General features: G+C 38.9%; 1 protein-coding gene across 2 annotated transcripts in view; it reads right to left on the reverse strand.

Moving 5' to 3' along the window:
• Positions 1-21,779, reverse strand: part of cadm3 (cell adhesion molecule 3) — a 206,648-nt gene continuing 184,869 nt past the window's right edge. The window contains exons 8-12 of one of the 2 annotated variants that reach the window (XM_057857228.1): positions 16,161-16,330; positions 13,118-13,414; positions 12,837-12,857; positions 7,614-7,739; positions 1-4,442 (exon numbers count right to left, since the gene is read on the reverse strand). In XM_057857228.1, the coding sequence (XP_057713211.1) occupies positions 4,324-4,442; positions 7,614-7,739; positions 12,837-12,857; positions 13,118-13,414; positions 16,161-16,330 (733 nt within the window). In that variant the 3' untranslated portion in view covers positions 1-4,323. The remainder of the gene's footprint in view (positions 4,443-7,613; positions 7,740-12,836; positions 12,858-13,117; positions 13,415-16,160; positions 16,331-21,779) is intronic. The other variant, XM_057857229.1, reaches the window with a different exon arrangement.

Below are 21,779 nucleotides of genomic sequence, written 5' to 3' on the forward strand. Positions count from 1 at the left end.
TTGAAATTAACCCAATTGCATCTTTATTGATGTCAACAACGCAAAAACTGGAATTTTAACAAACGAACAAACAAAAATGACTAAAGAAAATAAGTTTTCAATTTGAACACAAGATCCAACCACAGCATGCGGCTTGGTGACATCATCATTCGTCCAATCAACGTACTTGTTGTGATATGAAACACTATATACAAAAAAACAAAATCTAAAGTGTCGGATCATCTAAACATCTATAAAAAGCAAAAAGAAATATTATGAACGTCTTGACATAATTTAACACAAAACAAAAAGAAGCGACTTTTTTTTCCCCCCCTTTTTCATAAGACATCTGCAGACCGGAGGGTGGCGGGTATTTTATCCTGTGCACGCTACACTACACGCCAGCCCACATGCAAGCTACATGCTAGCACATTAGCTAAGACCAAAGACACGACCACTCATGACAGGCAAATATAAGGTCCGCCGCCGCAGTTTTTTCCCCGTAATTTTTTTTCTTTTTTACAAAATGACTTTTTCGATTTTTTGGGGGGGCAGCACAACGCAGCTGTTTCTTCTTGTCGGCGTTTAAACCTTGGACGGGGGAGGGCGACAGTACCACCCCCTCCAGTTTGCAGATGCCAACGACAGCATGAACCCCCCTCAAAAAAAACCCCACAAAAAAATAGGAGCCGCTTTTTGTCTTGCTCTTAGCGGTTAGCTTCGTATGTGTTAGCAGTCACTAAACCCTTTCACGCTTGTGTTTTTTAGAGGGAAAGGCAGAAGTAGAAAAAAGGGGCTTTCATGTGGAACCCAGCAAAGCTGCAAAATTGTATTCATCCTGGTACCTTTCACACAAAAAACACCAAAGAAGGGGTACAAAAAAGAAAAAAAAGTCAGGAAATTAGCAATATGTCTCCGTACCTTTCACAGAGAAAACAGTAAAAACGGTTTAAAATAGGTGGCGTTGACATTTTGATTGGATATAAGTGGTCTGTTTTGGAACCTTTCACCCAACAAATCACCCAACAAATACGGGAATAAAATAAAAGAATTGTCAGACAGTCCGTACCAGTCACAGAAAAAAAGAGCAAATAAAAACTCATAATTAGAACTCTCAATTCCGACAACGATACCTTTTATCTTGCCCATCGTCAAGTTCATTTCTTATAGTCTGCATTTTAACAAAATACGGTTAACAACAGGTTAAAAAAACATTCAAGGTTAAAAAAAACAACAACAACAAAAAAAACAGTCACGGTCGGTAAAGACATCTGCATTTTTTTTGTCTGTTCCTTTTATCACCAAACAGAAGCAGCTTTGCTGGGTCCCATGTGGAATTGTAGGACAATTGTGAGATTTCACACCAACAGTATACCCTTTAACGTAATCACACTGTGATACTACCTCCCAAGCCAGGAATTATGTGGTATGGATTTAGTACCATTCACGCGGAAAACAGCAAGTGCAATTTAAAAATTTGGCTCTAACGAGGAGGGTCTTTCACACAGAACACAGCGAGGCAACATTTCTTTCTTCATCCGTGCAAAACATTTCACACAGATGCCGTCCCGCCTCCAATACTACCCCCAACTCTGGAATTTCTCAGTCATTATTGGTACCTTTACGACAAAAAACATCAAATGTGGGGAGAGAGAACCACCCAAGATAAATTGGTTTTGACAGGTAGCGTGAAAGGGGCTGATGACAAAGGAGTAAAGGGGATTTAAGGGTAAAACAAGAAGAATCCCTGAACGTTCCAGAACAACAAACATCGACCACATATGGTCAAAATTATTGGGACATCCGCACGAATTGTAACATTGGGAATATGTGCAGTTTGGATGAAGGAAAATTATGTATGGACAAATCTTATGGAGATCCTATAGGGAGTGAAAATATGGAGGGAAAATGGGTAAAAAAGTATTCGGAGAGTGATGAATTTGCGCTTCTGGCCATTTGTGCTCACTCCAGATGACATTGAAAAAGACGTTGTGAGACTTCTGGGGTTATTTGTTCAAAACCAGACTCATGTAACAGGAGGCGTCCTGATACTTTTCTCCACACCCGAGTGTATAAAGTGGTGACATGCTGCCAGGAAAGCGGGACATCAATCACATTCTGTGTACTGAGAGAGAAGGTGGACGAGGACGCGGAGGAAGTTGATTGATTAAAGAATGAAAAGAAAGGGACGAGCAGAAGAAGACGAGGAGGATGTTAATGTCGTCGGCCAAGTGTAACGTTGGCCCGCCGCCCACCCGACGCCCGCGGCCTCTTAGCCAGATTAGCATCCATTTGCAGCCGTGGACCCGAGCCAACGGTGCAACTGCCCTTTAGAACAGAGCTGTCCAAATTGGGAATAGGTTACGTTTATTTCAAGGGCGCAAGGTTGTCACGGATAACAAGAGGAGCGTTTCCATTCATTAAATGACGACGTGATGAATATCCAAAGCATGGACGTAAGTGTAATGTAAGTGAATGAATGAGGGAATTTGAGCTACGGTTTGGTTTCTTTAGGCAAAGTGAAGACTGTAAACACTTGACCCTTCCAAGAACAAAAACAAAAAAAACACCTCTCACATGTTCCAGAAAAGCAGTTAAGAGTGAGGCCACACTGAAAAGAAAACTAAAATAGAATGATGAAGTGGCAGTTTTTCAAGGAACAAACTGTCATCTTCAAAGGTTAGTTTTTAAGATTTTACATTTTCAAGACATTTTTCTTTTAAATGAGAAAAAAATACAACTTATCTGAGTATCATGACCTTTTGCCTCGAAATATGTAACTTTTATCTGAAAATGTCTTTCATTAAAATTGATGACTTTGTCCTCAAAAGATGAAACTATTCCAATTTTTGAAAAATAAAGTTTGTTGAATATGAATATTTTTCAGAAAAACACTGTATGGTAAATTGTTTTTCCCCGATATGTCTTTTTCAATTTAGCTTAGGAAAAAAAAAAAAGTTTCAAAAAGGAAAATCTCAAAAATGTAATAATATTATTTCCAGAATGTTTTTTTTGTTTGTTTTGTTTTTCCAAAATGGAACATTTCCTTGATAATATCCAGCTTTAACCCCTTTAGACCCGCATTTTTTCTGCTGAGCAAAAACAAAAACATCTGCATAGATTTTTACTCTACTCAAACACCAGAACAAAGTGCAGTTTTTTGGTTGGGGATATTTCATGCTTTTATTGGTTAATTTTAATGTTAATTTTTTTAAAAATGAGAAACGAGCGCTTTACATTATCCTTTTTGAAGTTGGGTTTGGTCAGCCATTTTTAAAGAGCCAAGAATAGCAAAGAGGGCATACCAAACCTTATGATTTGATTTCGATGGGTAAAGTTTCATTCAATAATCTCCCAGTGGCAATACCAACTAAATTCAGTGTAATTATGGGTTTAGAGACGCAAACGCGTCATGTCCTTCAGCAGCATGCTTAGGTCCGAAGGGGTCAAAAATGATTATGTTAATTTTCGGACTATAAGCAGTTAAACCCTGCCCCCCTTCAATCCAGCAATTTATGGTCCATTGTGGCTTTTACATTATACTGTAAGATCACATAGGTGTTCTTGGAAAATTTAGTGAGTGAGGCTTATAGTCAGGAGTGGCTTTCCTTATACTCCAAAAATTACAGTAGTTCTTGTCAGTGAGGCCCCAACACTTTTTCCTAAACATACAACAGAATTTACGACAAGAAAAACGACAAAATATTTGCATTTGAAGTTAGTTTACATTGCAATGCCATTGTTGGTACTCATTATCATGATTACATTTATTTTCTTTTTTTTTTTCATTTTCCAAATACTCTGCACGCATGTACTAAAAACAGGCAATAAGAGTATTCTAGGAAGTGAGATACACGAGCGAGGAGTGTTTTTTTCCCTATCTTCCTCGTTGTATTTACAGCGCGCACACCCGACACCGTTTGCGTCCAGTAAAAAGAATGCTAATATTTATATATATATTTATATATATATTTATACGTATACATGTGTGTAGGTGGAATGGCTTGGGGTAACGGTAGGAGGGGATGCACGGTGGCTCGTACCATTTTTTTTTAGGAGTTTGGGGGAGGTTCTGGAAAGGTTAATGTGTGAGGAGGCTCGGGAAAGAATGCGAGTTACAATTTCGGAGCTGGTTAGAAAACAGGGATCGAAACATAACAACGGGTTAGTAAGTCATCGTGTGTGTGTGCGTGCGTGTCAGTGCAAATCTCACGTCCCTGTATGGATGCCAACAAAGTCCTCACTCTCAACTGCCCCCCCCCCTTTCTTGAGCAACTGAGTGTGGTGAAAACAAAATGGAAGATTGTTCGTTCTCCTCTTCCTCCTTTCACTCCTTCTTCCTTCCTAGATGAAGTATTCCTTCTTATCCTCGGCTCCGGAGTTTCCGCCCTCGGCGTTGATGATGGCCGTGTCAGCATCAGGGGCGTCGTCTGAGCCTTTGGCCTCGTGGGTCAAATATGTTCCTGGGACCAAAAAAAAAAAAAAAAAACGAAACTTAACACATGTCTTAACTCATTAGCAGTCATTTTAGAGAATTTGACAGTGTTTTATAGACTTCTGTTAAGTAGTTTGAACACCAAATTTTAGTTAAACTGGATTTCATCTTCAGCAAATATGTAATAACTTGCTCCAAGTGGGTATTGAACACAGAGCACCACAAAGGCAGCGGAGTGCACTGATAATTGAGCTTAGACTCTAGCTGACTATACAAGTGCCGGCAAGCTCTTTTGGAGGCGACAGGAGTGAGGCTAAGGTAAGGTATGAAATTTATTCAGAAATGTATGTATTGCCCATATACCGTATTTTTCGGACTATAAGTCTAAATTTTTTTCATAGTTTGGCTGGGGGTGTGACTTATACTCGGGAGCGACTTATCTGTGAAATTATTAACACATTATTATATCATTTCACATGTTATTTTGGTGTTTTGGAGTGACACTGATGGTTTGGTAAACTTGTTAGCATGTGCTTTATGCTATAGTTATCTGAATAACTCTTAATAGCTATGTTACGTTAACACACCAGCCACGTGCGCATTTCGTTGTTCATGCATCATGCAACATCATCATACTGTACAATTGTTCAGCATGTTGTTCTCTATTGTATTGTATTCTATTAAATTGCTTTTCAAGATGACATATCTGTTCCATGTGATGAATTTTATCAAGTAAATTTCCCCCAAAAATGTGACTTATACTCCGGTGCGACTTATATGTTTTTTTTCCTCTTTGTTGGGCATTTTAAGGCTGGTGCGACTTATAGTCCGAAAAGTACGGTACTTGATAATGCAATTTTATTCAACTCATTTTAATCAAGCTTACAATGTTAACAGCAGCGTTGTTTTCATCAATGATGACGATAACGAAAATATTTGGTCAGCGAACGACGACACGATAACGAGCTAAAAAAGTGTTTTGGTAGACTAAAACATAACAAGACTAACGCCAGTTTTTCAACAGACGAGAAGAGAACGAAACGAAAATCCGCAATTGTTTCTGTCACATGTTCACAATGTGTGACATTTCATGTATAGTAAGCCTGCCCATCGTAGCAGTGTCTTGTTGTTTTACTCGCGACGTTCTGCACCCCCCCCCCCCCCAATCCTCCACTCACCAGTGTTGTCTCCAGTCACTCCGGTTTACAGACACACAGTAAGATTTGTTTTCCGATTTTGGCCAGAGAGAATATGTAATGTTGCTTTAGCCCTTAAAGGTCTGTGCTGAATGATCATCACACACTAAATATAACTCGTAGCGTTAGCAATAAAGGCGTTCCAAAAAAATGGATCATTAGATACATCGTGATTCATCATGTGACGATTCGATTACGATTCACAAAGGTTCAAAAACGATGATTTTCCCTAATAACTTTATGACAGCTGCTCGTAGCGGAACGAAATTCAAGAGACGTCTGCCGCCCGGACACCTTTGACGGACGCACGCACAACATTACGATGGATGCTGCCGGTTACTGAGCGAGAGATTTACTCCTTTTCAAAAGACTGGAAAATAAATTTGTGTATGAGACGGGCAGGGACCCGGTGGTCGCGCTACTGTGCGCCAGTTATTTTTTAGAACGAAAGGGGAAGAGAGAGAGCTCGTCACTCCTTGTCTTTCAGTTGTCCAGCAGTAGGTTCAAGTCGTGTTAATTGGAAAAAGTCCCTAGTGTTTTTCTAAGTCATGTGTCAGTCTATCAGAGGTGAGTACACAAACCCTCTTTTAGTGTTTAGCATTTATTATTATTGCTTTTGAGATGTTACTAGTTAGCACCTAGTGCTATGCTAATTAGCGACTTCGCTAACATATATTTCCATGTCAAATGGCGCGTTGTTTGGTGGTGTATATAAGTTACTCCAGATGCAGAACATTTAAAACCAGGATTAAGTACAGCGGTGACACTATAAACATGCGAAACAGTACAGAAATCTGTGAAAACAAAATATATTGGTTATGGTCTTATTTCTAAAGACACTTTATCTGTTTCCAGAAAATGTGGAATTCGTTCCACCAGTGTAAATTTTATTGTATTGTTGAGATAAATAAATACTGCCTTTGAAACAGCTAAGTTTTTGTACCTTCTTGTGAAAAAGATTATCTCAAGGTCAGCTGTGTGTTTTATGGGCATGTTGAGAAATAGGTACTGCCTTTAAAACGGTTAATGTTTTTGCACTTAAAAAACAACAACAACAAAAAAAAAAAACAAACAAAAAAAAAACAGTTTAAGGCCAGATTTTTGTCTTATGGGCATGTTTCCATCGTTTCTGTTGAATCATTAGGATATTTTAAATATATAATGGATAAAAATTTGTTTAGCTACTTTATTAATTAGTAATATACGATGCATCGATAATTGTGACAATCGTGACAACAGTGATCATAGTCAATACCGTGATCATCGTTCAATAATCGAATCGTAGCAACCTGAATTGTAATTGAATCGAATCGTGGGGTGCCTAAGATGGCACATCCCTAGTGAGCATAGGATTTGTGTTAGCATAAGGCTAATGCTAACGGTAAACGTCCTCTTAAACTCTCGTACAACTTTTTTGTTTGTTTGTTACATACAGTTTGTGGCGTCTAGGTGGGTATAATTTTCCTGCTAAATGTGTATTATCACAAAGTTGGAGTTACAATATGTGCTCGTCTGTCAATGTTTATTCAAAATAGTCGGAAACCTTTATTTCTTTATTTATTTTTGGAGCGATTTTTTTTTATTTTATTACAGACGAAAACTAAATGTCAACTAAAGTAGACAAACACAAACACATTTTGAGGAAAAAATATGACTAAGACTAATAGGTAGTATAATCCAAAAGACTAAGACTAAGACGAAAATTAAAAGGGCTACTAAAAACATCACTGTTTAACAGTTCAGGAAAGGAAAATATCAAGTTACTTAAGAGAACTTATTTTAGAGAAAATTTGGACCCCCAAACTGGGCTCATTTGAAACTGAAATAATGCTGGTGATAAAACTGTTCCTAAGCTTGAAATTCCCAATATCATCAGACTTGTCATCTTCTCAGGGCATCATCTTATCTTAAAAGAAAAAGTGTTTTGTCGGCATCTTGTGGCAACTTTAGGCAATTACAAACGATTTTGTGACCCAAATTTTTATTTGATGTAGATACTTCACCTTTGTGTCTAATAAGGTATCTCCCAAAGACGATGAGGAGGCACAGCAGGATAAAGACGATGACGGCCACCACACCCCCGATCACTGCGTGGTCCACGCCTGATGATGTCGACATGGCCGTGGGGTCTGAGCAAAGCATGAGAGACAAGGAGGAAAGGAATGAGAAAAGAGGAAGCAAAGTCAATTAAACTTCCCAAAAAAACCATGTGAATCTAAACCTATCTAACAATGATTACAATATTCGGGGGCCTGAAACTGTGATGTGACTGTTGGCATTTAAGGTTTTTAAAATGCGAAAACATGGTTTAGTGGCCAGTGCTGACTGTGAGTGACCCAACATGAGAGTCGACGAGAATGGGTAGAGTGCACGTGCACTTCGACTTATTGCTGCGGCAAGAAATGAAGTACAGTAAAAGTACTTCAATACTTCCCCCCTACTGATCTACTGTAGGCTCTCACAAATGCACAAACCGCATACTAGGGCATGGAGGTGATGGGGGTGCGCTGACGAGGCGAGACTGCCAATGAGGCCATTAATCCCACTTGTCAGGGTACACTCACACACACGCACCCTCGCACACGCACACGCGCACACAGTGGACAGAGTGTAATTGACCAGTACCACTCAAAGGGTCATGTGTTGGTAGAACGTGTGTTGCATACTCGTGTGTCCCCATGAAACATTTATTACTTACTCTGTGTAAATGTGTGTCTGTGTCCTGACAGAAATACACAATGACATCGAGACAAATAGACACAAGGAAATATACATATACAAACAGATTAAGTGGGGACAAAAATATATTCACAATTAAACACACAAACTAACAGATTACAACAGAACACAATCCAATGAGATCGATTCAAGAGTTTTCTTAACTCATTTGCTGCCATTGACAGTGATAGACATCCAATCTATTTTAACTAGGAGGGTTGGCAGGCGGCAAATTAGGAGTAAGAACCTCTTGGTACATCACGATACGATACGATTTGTGATACAAAGCTCAAGATAACGATGATCTGACGATATGGCGATACAACGATTATCGATACATTGGTCAGGAAATCATTGTAGAATATTCTACAAACAACTAATAAACAAAAAAACAAGCTTCTGCTGTGAATTGGAATGAGTTTATCACTATAAATGTGCCAGTAAGAGAAAAGCAGTCCCAATGACTCAAAGATTTTAACATGTATTTCAAAATGAATGCCTCAATGAAACATTTTTTTTTTTTTTTTTTTTTTTTTAATGAAGGGTTTTCAGAAGCTTTATTGGTGGCTTTTCTCAAGTTAAAGCGCCACATAGAAATTAATAAATTTAATTGTGTAAGCAGGATGTGTGTATTATTCTTATTATTTAATTACAGGTGTTTTAGCTCATTTCAATTTATTTTATTTAAATGGGCTATTATTTATTATGTGTTTATATTTTACAAATGTGATGTAGTATTAATTTATATTGTATATTTTATGTTGTATAACTTTAGTTCCTATGTGAATATTAGTTCCTACTGTACTTGTTTTGTTGTGGTAGGAGGGTTTTGTATTGAACACGGGGCCGTATTGGTTATTGTTATAGCAGAGAAGACAGCAATAAATCAACAAAGACAAGTCAACTGTACCCCGATCTACCACTCAAGAGATCTGATGGACTCAAAAAGTGGGTTATGATTGCATATTAGTTTGACAATCGACTGGATCCACCGTATTTTTACACAAGTGACTTCCGGTCTGCCCGATCCTAACTACCGGTAGTAGTATTGATGCAGGAGGGTTGCGTCCCGCGTCAAATAATAACCTCTGCCGTTCTTTTCGCATGCGTCGTGTTGAGCCGCTTCTGGGAAGCGTCTAACACGCGGCTGCACTGCGACTGGTGTGCATTGGCTGATTGACTTTAACGCCCGCGTTTCACTGCGTTCTCGCGGCGGCCACGTTCTCGCGGCGTTGACGTTTCTGGGTTATACTGTCCTACCGTGTTGGTCCTCATTATAGTAGAGAATACGGAGTAAATATAATCTACACAAACAAACTGTAACCCGATCGACTCACAGCCTCGAAAAGTAAGGGTTACATTACGTCAGAAACTCGTTCGGTATGCCTCCGTTCCGAACCGAGCACCACGTACCGAAACGGTTCAATACAAATTAGGGCTGTCAAACAATTAAAATTTTTAATCGAGTTAATTACAGCTTAAAAATTAATTAATCGTAATTAATGGCAATTAATCGCAATTCAAACCATCTCTAAAATATGTCATATTTTTCTGTAAATTATTGTCGGAATGGAAAGATAAGACAGATATATACATTCAACATACTGTACATAAGCACTGTGTTTGTTTATTATAACAATAAATCCACAAGACGGCATTAACATTAACATTCTTTCTGTGAAAGGGATCCACGGATAGAAAGACTTTTAATTCATAAAAGATAAATGTGAGTATAAGTTATAGTAATTTTGATAGTTTGTATATTGTGACTAAATATTGCCATCTAGTGTATTTTTTTAGCTAAACTTAATGTTTGAATAGCGTATTATTTAGCGTAGCTATTTTGATTGGGAATGCCAGATCTCTTTGCATTGAGCGCTTTTCTTTTTGTGAACATTATTTTATTTTTGAGAGCTAGGAATATTATTTTTGTTGTGCTTTCACTAAATGATACTGTAGCGATTTAAATGTTCTTAACTGCCCAAATGCATGATGGGAATTTGAGCAACCATGAGTCACAGTGGTTGCTGCAAAGGATATATCTTCTCTGCGTAGAGTACAATACATGGTGTAAAGAAATGATCATTTCTAACTATACTTCCCCATGTTTCTTGCCACAATAGTTATAACAATTGCGGAAGAGATGCTACTGCGTAACCCATTAAATAGCGCGGCTCCAATAAATGTCTGCGTTATCAATTCATCCTGCTAGGAAATTGGTAATGCTATGGACCCCATTGGACTAGTGAATCATACTGGCTCATTGTCGTCAGATGGCTCGGTTCATCCGATTACCTCCTGAGGAAGACGGCGGCGAACATATAAACACCGAGAGGCGTTAGATGGCTTTTTTGTACTTTAATTAACAAAACAAAAGCATGTGAGGAATGCAGCATTCGGGCCTGCGCTAACTGCGCACTTTCTCTACTCTCTCGCTCCCTCTCTCGCTCGACCACTTTCTTCCTCACTGCTCAATCTGACAATGCCGGTCACATTGAAAATAACAGCGGCCCCCTTGGCAGGTGCCGGTAACATCTGCGTCCACTCCACTTGCTTGTCTCTGCCCTCAGCTCTCAATGTACTTCAAACGGCGCCATTGTAGTCTGTTCGCGGCAATGCTTGAGTGGGTCGTTCCGCGCATGCATTAACTGCGTTAAATATTTTAACATGATTAATTAAAAAAATTAATTACCGCCCTTTAACGCGTTAATTTTGACAGCCCTAATACAAATACATGTACCGTTACATATTATACGTTATATATATATATATATATTAGGGCTGTCAAAATTATCGCGTTAACGCGCGGTAATTATTTTTTTAATTAATCACGTTAAAATATTTGACGCAATTAACGCACATGTCCCGCTCAGACAGTATTCTGCCTTTTGGTAAGTTTTACAGCAAGGCTTTTTGTGCTGCAGCACAACAGCGAACTCTTGTGGTCGCTTTGCGACATGGTTTATTTTTTTCTTGCCAGTTCATATGGCTGCACGACGTCTCGGGCTGAAGCCTACGTTGTAATGTTGTGCTTATATGATCCTTGGACAAGATTTGTCTGTAAGTATGGTTGTTGTAAAGAATGTACATATTATGTTAGTAGGCGAAATGTTCTATTTTTTGTATGAGCCGCTTTTTGTTTATGTTTAGTGAACCTGTATAGCGTGCTAAGGTAACGTTGTTGCTAATGCAATGCTTGTGTACTTTTTTTTTGTAGTTTTATGACGGTCTAAAGAGGACAATGGTTTGAGGCTATTTTATTAATAAATCAGATGAAAAGGGAAGAAGTCTGATTATTATGGCGTCGTTCACTAGCTGTCTAACTTTGGAAAAAGTAGACGCTTCAGAGTGAGGACAGCATAGACAGATTTAAATGACAGTAGAGTGAAATGCCCACTACAGTCCTTATGTACCGTATGTTGAATGTACTGTATATATCCATCTTGTGTCTTATCTTTCCATTCCAACAATTTATTTTACAGAATATATATAATTTACAGAAAAATATGGCATATTTTATAGATGGTTTGAATTGCGATTAATTGCGATCAATTACGATTAATTAATTTTTAAGCTGTAATTAACTCGATTAAAAATTTTAATCGTTTGACAGCCCTAATATATATATATATATATATATATATATATATATATATATATATATATATATATATATATATATATATATATATATATATATATATATATATTCATATATTATTTTCATTTTTATATTTATTTTTTGAATGACTGAACGTGGAATCAAGTACTTGTCTAAAGAAAGATGTGACTTGGAATTATCCTCCAAAAATGACCCTGTTGATGGAAGCAAAGAGAAATGTGTGTGAAAACAGACAGTCGATGTCCGCTTTTTTTTTTATATTTACTTTTTCGGGTAACAAAAAGTCGAACTGCACTCTAGTTTCCGAAGGTTTCAGTCAATATTCTGAAAACTATCAGTTAAAACACTATATAAAAATTAAGTTTTTAGAGATCATAATAATAATCAAGATCAGATTTCAAGTTTTCAGTCAATATCTTTAAAACAATCCGTTAAAATGCAATACAGAAAATCAGTCTGATATCAATCAGTGATATTATATATATATATATATGTATAAACTATGTATAAAGTAGTAGGCAATAAATCTCCAAATTATTTTGGGGAACGTTGCTTTAACGATTTGCAATTTTACATTATCGAGTAATCATAGTCAGTGTATGCTGCACTGTTTGTGTGAGCTCTGATCCTGCTGTGCGTGCCTTGGCCCCTTGGAGGCAGTGGCGCTTCGCATTTAGTATTCTAGAGCACCTTCATTATCTCATTCCTTCCAGTCGTAATGGATTGGACATCGATAACCGTTTATGCCAGTCAATGAGTTAAAAATACTAATTTAGCAATCTACCAATTTTTCTGGATACAACTCTCATATCTCACAGGATTGCAAAGTTCATATTGTGCCTTGTATACAAATGTCAAGCAGGTGACAAACAAGCTCATGTTGTACCTGCAATGTTTTCTTCAGCATCTTGGTGAGCGGATGAGGAAACAAAGGTGTGTGGCAATGTGGGTGTGTTGTGGTATTGTGTTTAGGGATTATCAGCAGGTGGGCAAGTTAGGGAGGAAGAAAGAATGAAAAAAGAAAGAAAAACAGTGGTGAAATCCTGACATGCATACAAAGTTCTTGTCTCCATGGTGACAACTTGAGCAACAGTATTTATTTGCCATGGTGGGCAGGGCATCGCACTTGCAAATTTTTCAATTTTTTTTCAATTTTTTTTTTTTTACCTGTGGGGGTGTCATGTCCGTTCAGCCCATCGGAAACTGAGGGTGTCGCGGATGAAGGCGGAGGGGTTGCGGAGGAGTCTGGGTTGAAGGTCAAGCCAGGGAAAAGGTCATTGGAAAGTACAGTAGAGGTGGCGGAAATGGTGGTTGTGGCCGTTTCGGACCAGGCGGAGGATAATTCAGTAGTGGGGAAGGCGGAGGATAATTCAGTAGTGGGGGAAGTGGGATCACTCGCATGGGTGGAAAATGACGGTGTAGAAGTAGGAAAAGAACTCGTGGAATCAGTGGGGTCGCTGGGATCTTTTGCGGTGTTGGGCCAGGATAAAGCGCAATGTTTTTTGTTTTTTTTTAATGTGGCAGATCGAAGAACGAAGGAGAGAATTGGGAACAAAGCGCGAGGCAAAAGAATTGGGAAGTAAAGCGATGGGGACGCGGTTGAATAAGAGAAACAAATGAAAAAAAATTAGAAGACAAATCAAATTGAAAAACAGAAGACAGTCCATGACTTTTTCGGAAAACATTCCCGATCTACCTAATTAAAAATGTAGATCATCAAACAGAACCACCAACTCTTTTGGCAATGCTTCCATTAATTAATATAGTACCCATTTTTACCTAAACACAAGCTCAAAACACTAATTAGAAATGTAGCAAAAACTGATGTATGGGCAGTATTATATTTATTTGTATCACCCCAAACCCTACCTACTTGCACTGCAAAACTTCAAGAACCCTCAACTCTTCTAAAAACCTTCTCCACAGAATTGTTTTCATGGTTGTTGTTTACCTACAAACAAGCAGAACATAACCTCCAAAAACACACCGCAGTGTGGCCCAAAACTGAGGTACAGACAGACAGACCATAGTCACCATACTGCGGTTACCTACCAGTACAACCCACCCCTAAGCCTATCTTGCCTGGCACAGCCAGACTATTCTCCCTGTATTTTTTAAACCCTGTGAAAATAGTCTGGGACCCAGCCCATTAACGGCCTCTCGAGCAAGATACAGAATCAACCGTCCAATCAGATTCGTTTATTTGCGTGACGTGTTCTTAACGAGTAACGTCACTCTTGCGCGCCGAAAGTCGTCTCTACAACAACACAGATCGCAAACGTGAGAGAACATGTTCCAATCCGCGGTAAAACCAGTTTTAAATGACCAAAAACACATTGAAACAAGTCATTGACAACAGTCAACATAGCTCGCGCTAGCCATGTTGAATAAACTTCTCCATTCTCCGGTCACGCTAATTACTTGCCGCTTTAACAACGTCTGCCTGTCACTGATTGGTCCACTACGCTGTCTGTTTGCTGTGGCTGTATACCAGGCAAAAGCCTATCACCCTTCAAGACACCCCCCCCGAGATTCCGACTGCTCGATACTTACTGAAAAAAAAAAAGCCAAACCATGGCCTAAAACAGATGTATGAACCCTACCATGTTACTTATATTACCCAGTTCTATTAACATAACTACCTACCCCGCCTTTAAAACAGGGGTGCTCACTGTTTTTTTGCTCCAAGATCTACCGTAATTTCCCAAATATAACGCGTACTTTTTTCCCCCAAAATCAACTTGTAAAATCATGGTGTGCATTATAAACAGGTACATGGATGGAGACAGAAATATATATATATATTTTGTATATATACATAAAAAACGTTTTTTTTTAATTGACACGCCCATGTTGTGTTGAAGAAACGTATGCGGCGATCCGTTGCCGACCATTACGATACGTGACGTCACCATTTTGTTTCTGTAAAACTTCACTCTGACCGGCCGAATGATTTCGTCTGTGTTAAATTCTGCTTTTTTCCCTCTTCATAAAGCACAGAATTTAGTTTCTTGAACTCATTTGAGTCAAGCTTTATTGCAGCTCTGCAACTCGGACCATAACAAACGTAACAACACAGACTTCCTGTGTCCGTCAACTATATCTGTCCCTCGAGAAATTCAAACCCAAATAACAATAGTTCTTATTGTTACTGTCGTGTCGACAGCGATGAGCTCTCTCGGATTTCCGACTTACGTTTTCACTTTCATTTTACCGTATCAATCCATGGAGGAAACATTTATTCATCATGATGAAACTAGCAAGTTATACAGCAGCCTTTAAAAGAAAAGTTACATCTGTTTTGTTTTCTCCTAGATTCTGGTAAGTTGGAGAAGTTGTCAAATCATATTATTACCATACATATTGTCAGTTTACGGTAATGTTTTGAACTACCAATGTGCTATGCTTGTGCTGTGTTTCACCAGTCAGTAAAATGACATTTCTGTATCTGTACACAAGCTCTGTTTTCTTGTATTCTTCTATTTATTGGTGCTAAAATTAGGGTGCGCGTCATACACGGGTACAATAATTTACCCTAGATTTTACAAGTAAATTATGGGTGCGCGTTATATACGGGTGCGCCTTATATTCGGGAAATTAAGGTACTTTTTAACGAGACAACCTCCTGCGGTCTACCTTAACAGCAGGGGGCGGCGGGTTGCACAACCACATACAGTATTTTGCTCGCACAACAGAACTATGTACATTTAAGATGAAAATATACAGTATTTTTTTTTTTATGCAACAATCTACTCACACTTGTGTTGCAATCAACTGGTAGATTGCGATCAACATAATGAGCACACCTGGTTTAAAATATAACTAGAAACTGCAACTCTTCGCAAAACATTTGCCTAATTCATCCTGGTGCTTGTTGCTTGCCTATGAATGAAGTTCAAAACGCATAACATATGAGCAGCGAACCGTGGCCCAAAAACTGAGGTACGGACTGTGTCGTGGTTATCTGTATTGACCACGCCTAAACCTACTTACCCATGAAAACATCAAACAGAACCCACAACTCTTCCTAATACATATCCTGTTTCTTGTTTCTTGCGTGAAAAACAAAGCTCAAAACACATGCTAAAAATGTAGGGAATCGTGGACCAAAAACTGATGAACAGATCGCACCTCAGTTTACCTGTGTCACCCCCCCACTCCCAAAGAACAAAACATCAACTAGAACCCCCAACTTTTCGCAGAACCTTACCTTGCACCAACAGCGTGTACTCTCCGACACTGCTCCCGATGCCGTTGTCGGCGAAGCACAGGTAGACTCCATTGTCGGACTTGTTGAGCACCTCAAAGCGTAAGAAGGTGCCCTCATCTTTTGCCAGCGGGGGGAGCTCTCCATCTTTCTTCTTCCAACTATAGGACGGCCTAAAAATAACAAAGAAAGAAAAAAAGTTTAAAAAGAGAAGGGACATGAGATGACAGGACAGGCGTTAAACGAGAGAATGAAAAAGTGAGAGGATGAAGGACGGATGAGACGGAGGAAGGCGGATTAAGGGAGGACAAGAGAACAAAGATCGGCATTTCGAATGTGAGCGAAAAATCCATCGGGCGATGAGAGCGATAGCGGCGGCGTTCCTTGATAAAAGAATCAATTATGCAAATGAGACTCTCCCTTTAGGGGCTCAGTAGTAATTACAATGACGGCCAGCCGGGACGCCGGGAAGAAGCAGAGGAGGCACCCCTCCCTTCCACCTCCAAATAGGGAAAAAATTGGTCCTGAAAACTGAAACTTAAGGAGGAAAGAAACTCTTACACCTTAAAAAACATTAACCCTGAATTGTGTGTTAGACTAGATAACAGCCGATGTAATACTCAAAGCAGCTATATGGTGGTGCAAATTTTCCATAACTGATCAAAATGAGTCTGGGAGTCCAGTACAGTGGTACCTCTACATACGAAGTTAATTCGTTCTACGATCTTGTTTGTAAATAAAAATGGTCATATGTCGAGCAGGATTTTGCCATAAGAATACTTTATAATTCCATTAATTTTTTTCCACAGCCTGAAAACCTACACTAAATCCTTAATAAATGCTGCTGGTACTATTGCAAATACCAATTACACAGAGCAAAACAAATAAATTATGAATAAAAATCGGAATAATAATACACTAAACGTAGTAATACCTGTAATAATGTAACGAATCGAGTTCTAATGTGGCGGATGTGTTTTGCGTGGTGTACCTGAACACACCGCGTGGCTGACTTGACAGAATAATAAAGGACTTTTTACTTTCACTTTTAATGTTCAGCTGCAGCGGACAGTAGGCATGTTGTGTTTCACAAGTTATGAAATGAATGATTAAAAACCTGATGAAGCTGGCGATTTTTTGGCGATGTTACCACAGTAATGATTGTCACCTTAACTTATAAAGACTAGCAAACGGAGGTCGGAGGAGGACCGACGAGATCGTAGATATTCTAAGGCCGTAATGTCGAGCCAGTGCACGGACGCGCACACCATGCTCATATTTTTCTGTCATTTCCATTTTTTTTTCAATGGTAAGCCTCACCTTTTTCCTTTTTTTCACCACCTTCACTAACATTCTTGAAACCCCTGTTGATTTCTTTCACAATAAAATCCGAAAGGAACTGCGGTGCTGTCATGAATCATCGTATTTCGAGCATGTCGTCGGATGTAGAGACAAATGGCGAGTCAAATTTTACAACGGTTGTCGAGGTACCCCTGTGATCTGTTGATTTGATTAAACGATATTTGCTAAGGACTTTTAAAAGGCAAACATGCCTTTTGGCTCCTTTGGCCATTTTGTCCAATTTTCTTCAGTTTGAAACATGCATTGACTTCGCCAATTCTAATTGGATTTTAAAATCTTTGCAGTTTTGGAACGCTCAATAAGGACAGCCAAACGTCTCATTTTCCAAGATTTGACCCATCTGTTTGCTTTCAATTTGGTCTTTCCCCCTTAACGAGATATACTGGCTAAGTCATTGGCTTTCATTGCTTCCAATAAACATCCAATCTAATCGTTGCCAGCCAGTCACATTTCAAACGTATGTGGCACTAAAACATGACAATTCACTGCCAAACAATTTAAATAGATTTGATGTGTGTTGCTGTCAATGTCAAACACTAAGGCCATGTCCACACGTAGCAAGGAATTTGGCAAAAAGAAGATATTTTTCTACGGTTCGACCTATCATCCACACACGCATGCAGATTTAAACCAGGGTTCTTAAAAATGACGGGGAAGGTGAAGATCTGCGAATTCTGCGTTTGTGGCTCCATCATGTGGACACTGATGACCGAAGATTTACGTCACTGGCTGCGACAAATTTTGTACTCACGTCACACATGAGACCAATTTTTACATTTGGAGTATATTAAATAGGCGCTTTTTTGCTTCCATTTTTTTTTTTTTTTACAAACTCTTGCTGTGCTTCTTATTGAGCATTATTGTGTTTTGGACAATTATTTTATTGTTTTGAATGTACTTAAAAATGAATGAAAGCGGTTGGCTGTGAAGTTTTTTTTTTTTTTTCTACACAAACGTGCAGGTGTGGACGCAATTATTTTCCCCCGACGTATTAGGGCAGAATCCTCGTTTTTAAAAAACCCTGCTACGTGTGGACATGGCCTAAGTTAAAACATGACACAACCTTCACCTGTTGCGTGTCGAAGTTGTAATCTGTAATGAACTGTTCTTAACTTCACTTCGGCCAGCAACTTTTGTGACATGACTCTTTGCTGATTTAACGTGAACTCAAAGTCCACTCAAACGCACAAAAAATTGCTGTCTAAGAAAATAATTAATCGCTTTTTAAAAGTGCAACAATCAGCCTCTTCAAGCTCACGACCTGGTGTGTGGCTTTTTTGTTTCCCCCGACAGCAACGGCAACATCCGAGCGATTAGTGGGCTGCTCGCGGGCCCGTAAAATGCACATTGACTTTTGAGCGTAATGTTTCATAACAGCCACTTACAGACGCTAAATGGCAACTTAATTGTTTGCTTAATTGCTGACGATCTGTCACTGGGAGGGTGGTGGGTAAAGGGGTGGCGAACAGGGAAGGGAGAGGGGGTTCGCACAACAACAGCCCATAGCCTTTTACTGCCAGCAGGAGACCCTCTTCCCTCTTTCTTCTCTGGGATTATTAAGGTTTATGTGGCTGTTAATTATGATTTTATGATGGCTCATGATTATTACCGTCAGTATTGTTTTCACCTCTGCCAACTGCGTTTTGTCAACCCACCCCTAGTACCCAAAGACAAAGGTAGAACCAGATACCGTAATTTCCCGAATATAAGGCGCACCCGTGTATAATGCGCAACCCAAATTTACTCGTAAAATCTAGGGAAAATTATTGTACCCGTTTATAACCCGCACCCTAATTTTAGCACCAATAAATAGAAGAATACAAGAAAACAGAGCTCGTGTACAGATACAGAAATGTCATTTTACTGACTGGTGAAACACAGCACAAGCATAGCACATTGGTAGTTCAAAACATTACCATAAACTGACAATATTTACGGTAATAATATGATTTGACAACTTCTCCAACTTACCAGAATCTAGGAGAAAACAAAACAGATGTGACTTTTCTTTTAAAGGCTGTTGTATAACTTGCTCGTTTCATCATCATGAATAAATGTTTCTTCCATGGATTGATACGGTAAAATGAAAGTGAGAACGTAAGTCGGAAATCCGTGAGAGCTCATCGCTGTCAACACGACAGTAACAATAGGAATTATTGTTGTTTGGGTTTGAGTTTCCCGAGGGACAGATATAGTTGACGGACACAGGAAGTCTGTGTGCTTACGTTTGTTATGGTCCGAGTTGCGGAGCTGCAATAAATGTTGACTCAAATGAGTTCAAGAAACTAAATTCTGTGCTTTATGAAGAGTGAAAAAAGCAGAATTTAACACAGACGAAATCATTCGGACGATTAGAGTGAAGTATTATCGAAACAAAATGGTGACGTCACGTACCGTAATGGTCGGCACCGGGTCGCCGCATACGTTTCTTCAACACAACGTGGCCGTGTCAATAAAAAAAAATCGGTTTATACATATATATGTAATTATATATATATTTCTGTCTCCATCCATGTACCCGTTTATAATGATTTTACAAGTTGATTTTGGGGAAATAAAGTGCGCGTTATATTCGGGAAATTACAGGTAATTTTTTAAAAAAGATATTCCTACCTACCTGGCTGACCTATCAAAAACAATGACCTAATGATTGATTGACCACCCAACTGGCCATCCTAACATGCCTAAATAACAACCAAGCGCTGTCTATGGGAGAAAACCAAACCGTTTCGAAGCTGAAGCTTAACAGAGCTACTGCACTTTGAGCATCGGCAATACAAAAAAATTGGAATGTCCTGAAAAAGAGAAGGTAAGCGTACTGAGCAAAAGATGACATTCCAGTTTCTCAAACAGTCAGAACGAACCAAATTCACTTGTGGGGTTCTTCAAGGGTCCATTCTTGGACCACTATTATTTAACATCTATATGCTTCCCCTAGCTCAGATCATGGAACAGTATGAAATCTCCTATCACACCTATGCAGAAGACACAAAACTCTACATTTCTGTGGCCCCACATGATTATAGTCCCTTAGTCTCCCTGAGTAAATGCATTCATCAATAAATGGATGTGCCACAATTTTCTCCAGCTAAATGTGGGGAAGACAGAAGTGATCATTTTTGGGCCAAAAAAGGAAGGGTAAAAGATAAACACACACCTTGGCACAATGTCACTTATAGATACAAATCAAGTCAGACAACTTGGGGTAATTCTTGAATCAGACCTAAAATTTGACAGCCATCTGAAGTTTGTCACTAAATCTGCTTATTACCACCTACAAATATAGCCAGAATTAAGCGGCTTCTGACAAACAAGATATGGAAAAACTCATGCATGCATTCATTTTCAGTAGATTGGACTATTACGACGGTATATTTACAGGTCTTAATAAAAATCAGTCAGGAAGCTGCAGTTAGTACAGAATGCTGCTGCCAGGGTCCTTACAAGTACAAGGAAACTGGACCACACTACACAGGTTTTGAAATCCTTACATTGGCTTCCTGTGAGTCCAAGGATAGACTATAAAATACTACTGCTCGTCTACTGTTAGTCTACAAAACACTTAATGGCCTTGGACCAAAATAAACGCTTTGATTTGTTGGAACCCATCCTATGAAGCATCTAGACCCCTAAGGTCGTCTGGATCCGGTGTCCTGTATGTTCCAAGAGCAAGAACCAAGCAGGGTGAGGAAGCATTTAGTTATTGTGCCCCTCGCTTCTGGAACAAGGTACCTGAAGGTCTGAAATGAGCTCAAACTGTTTGCTCCTTTATATCAGGGCAAAAAATGCTTTTGTTTATCACAGCATATTCATATCTGTCTATATATTTCAAATTTCAAACTATTTGCTTTTTATTCATTTTCTGCTTTATTTCAATTTTTTAAAATTCTATTCGTGATTTAATGTGATTGTTACGCATCATTTTATTTCCTGTTTCAATTGTCTTTGTTTTAACTTTCTTTTGATTTCATGTGATTTTTACAAATTATTTTATCTTTGCTTGTGGATCTTCATGTGATGTAAAGCTGTTTGATTGCCTTGAGTTTAATTCTTTTCATACATTAAATACTCACTTGAAAAGTCCGTGGCTTTGGATAAAAGGTACTCTATCCTGCTCTGTTGTTGAACTCATGGCCTGCTATAGACAACGACGTTTAAACTGGGTGAACAGGCTGTGAATACTCAGCTTTCAGCGCCATTGACTGTGTGGACGGTTGGCAGCAATCATTCGGTGCCAGCCTCTCTTAATCAAAATGGATT

This window comes from Corythoichthys intestinalis, chromosome 14 (genome assembly GCF_030265065.1).
Source record: "Corythoichthys intestinalis isolate RoL2023-P3 chromosome 14, ASM3026506v1, whole genome shotgun sequence".
Taxonomy (NCBI): Eukaryota; Metazoa; Chordata; class Actinopteri; order Syngnathiformes; family Syngnathidae; genus Corythoichthys; species Corythoichthys intestinalis.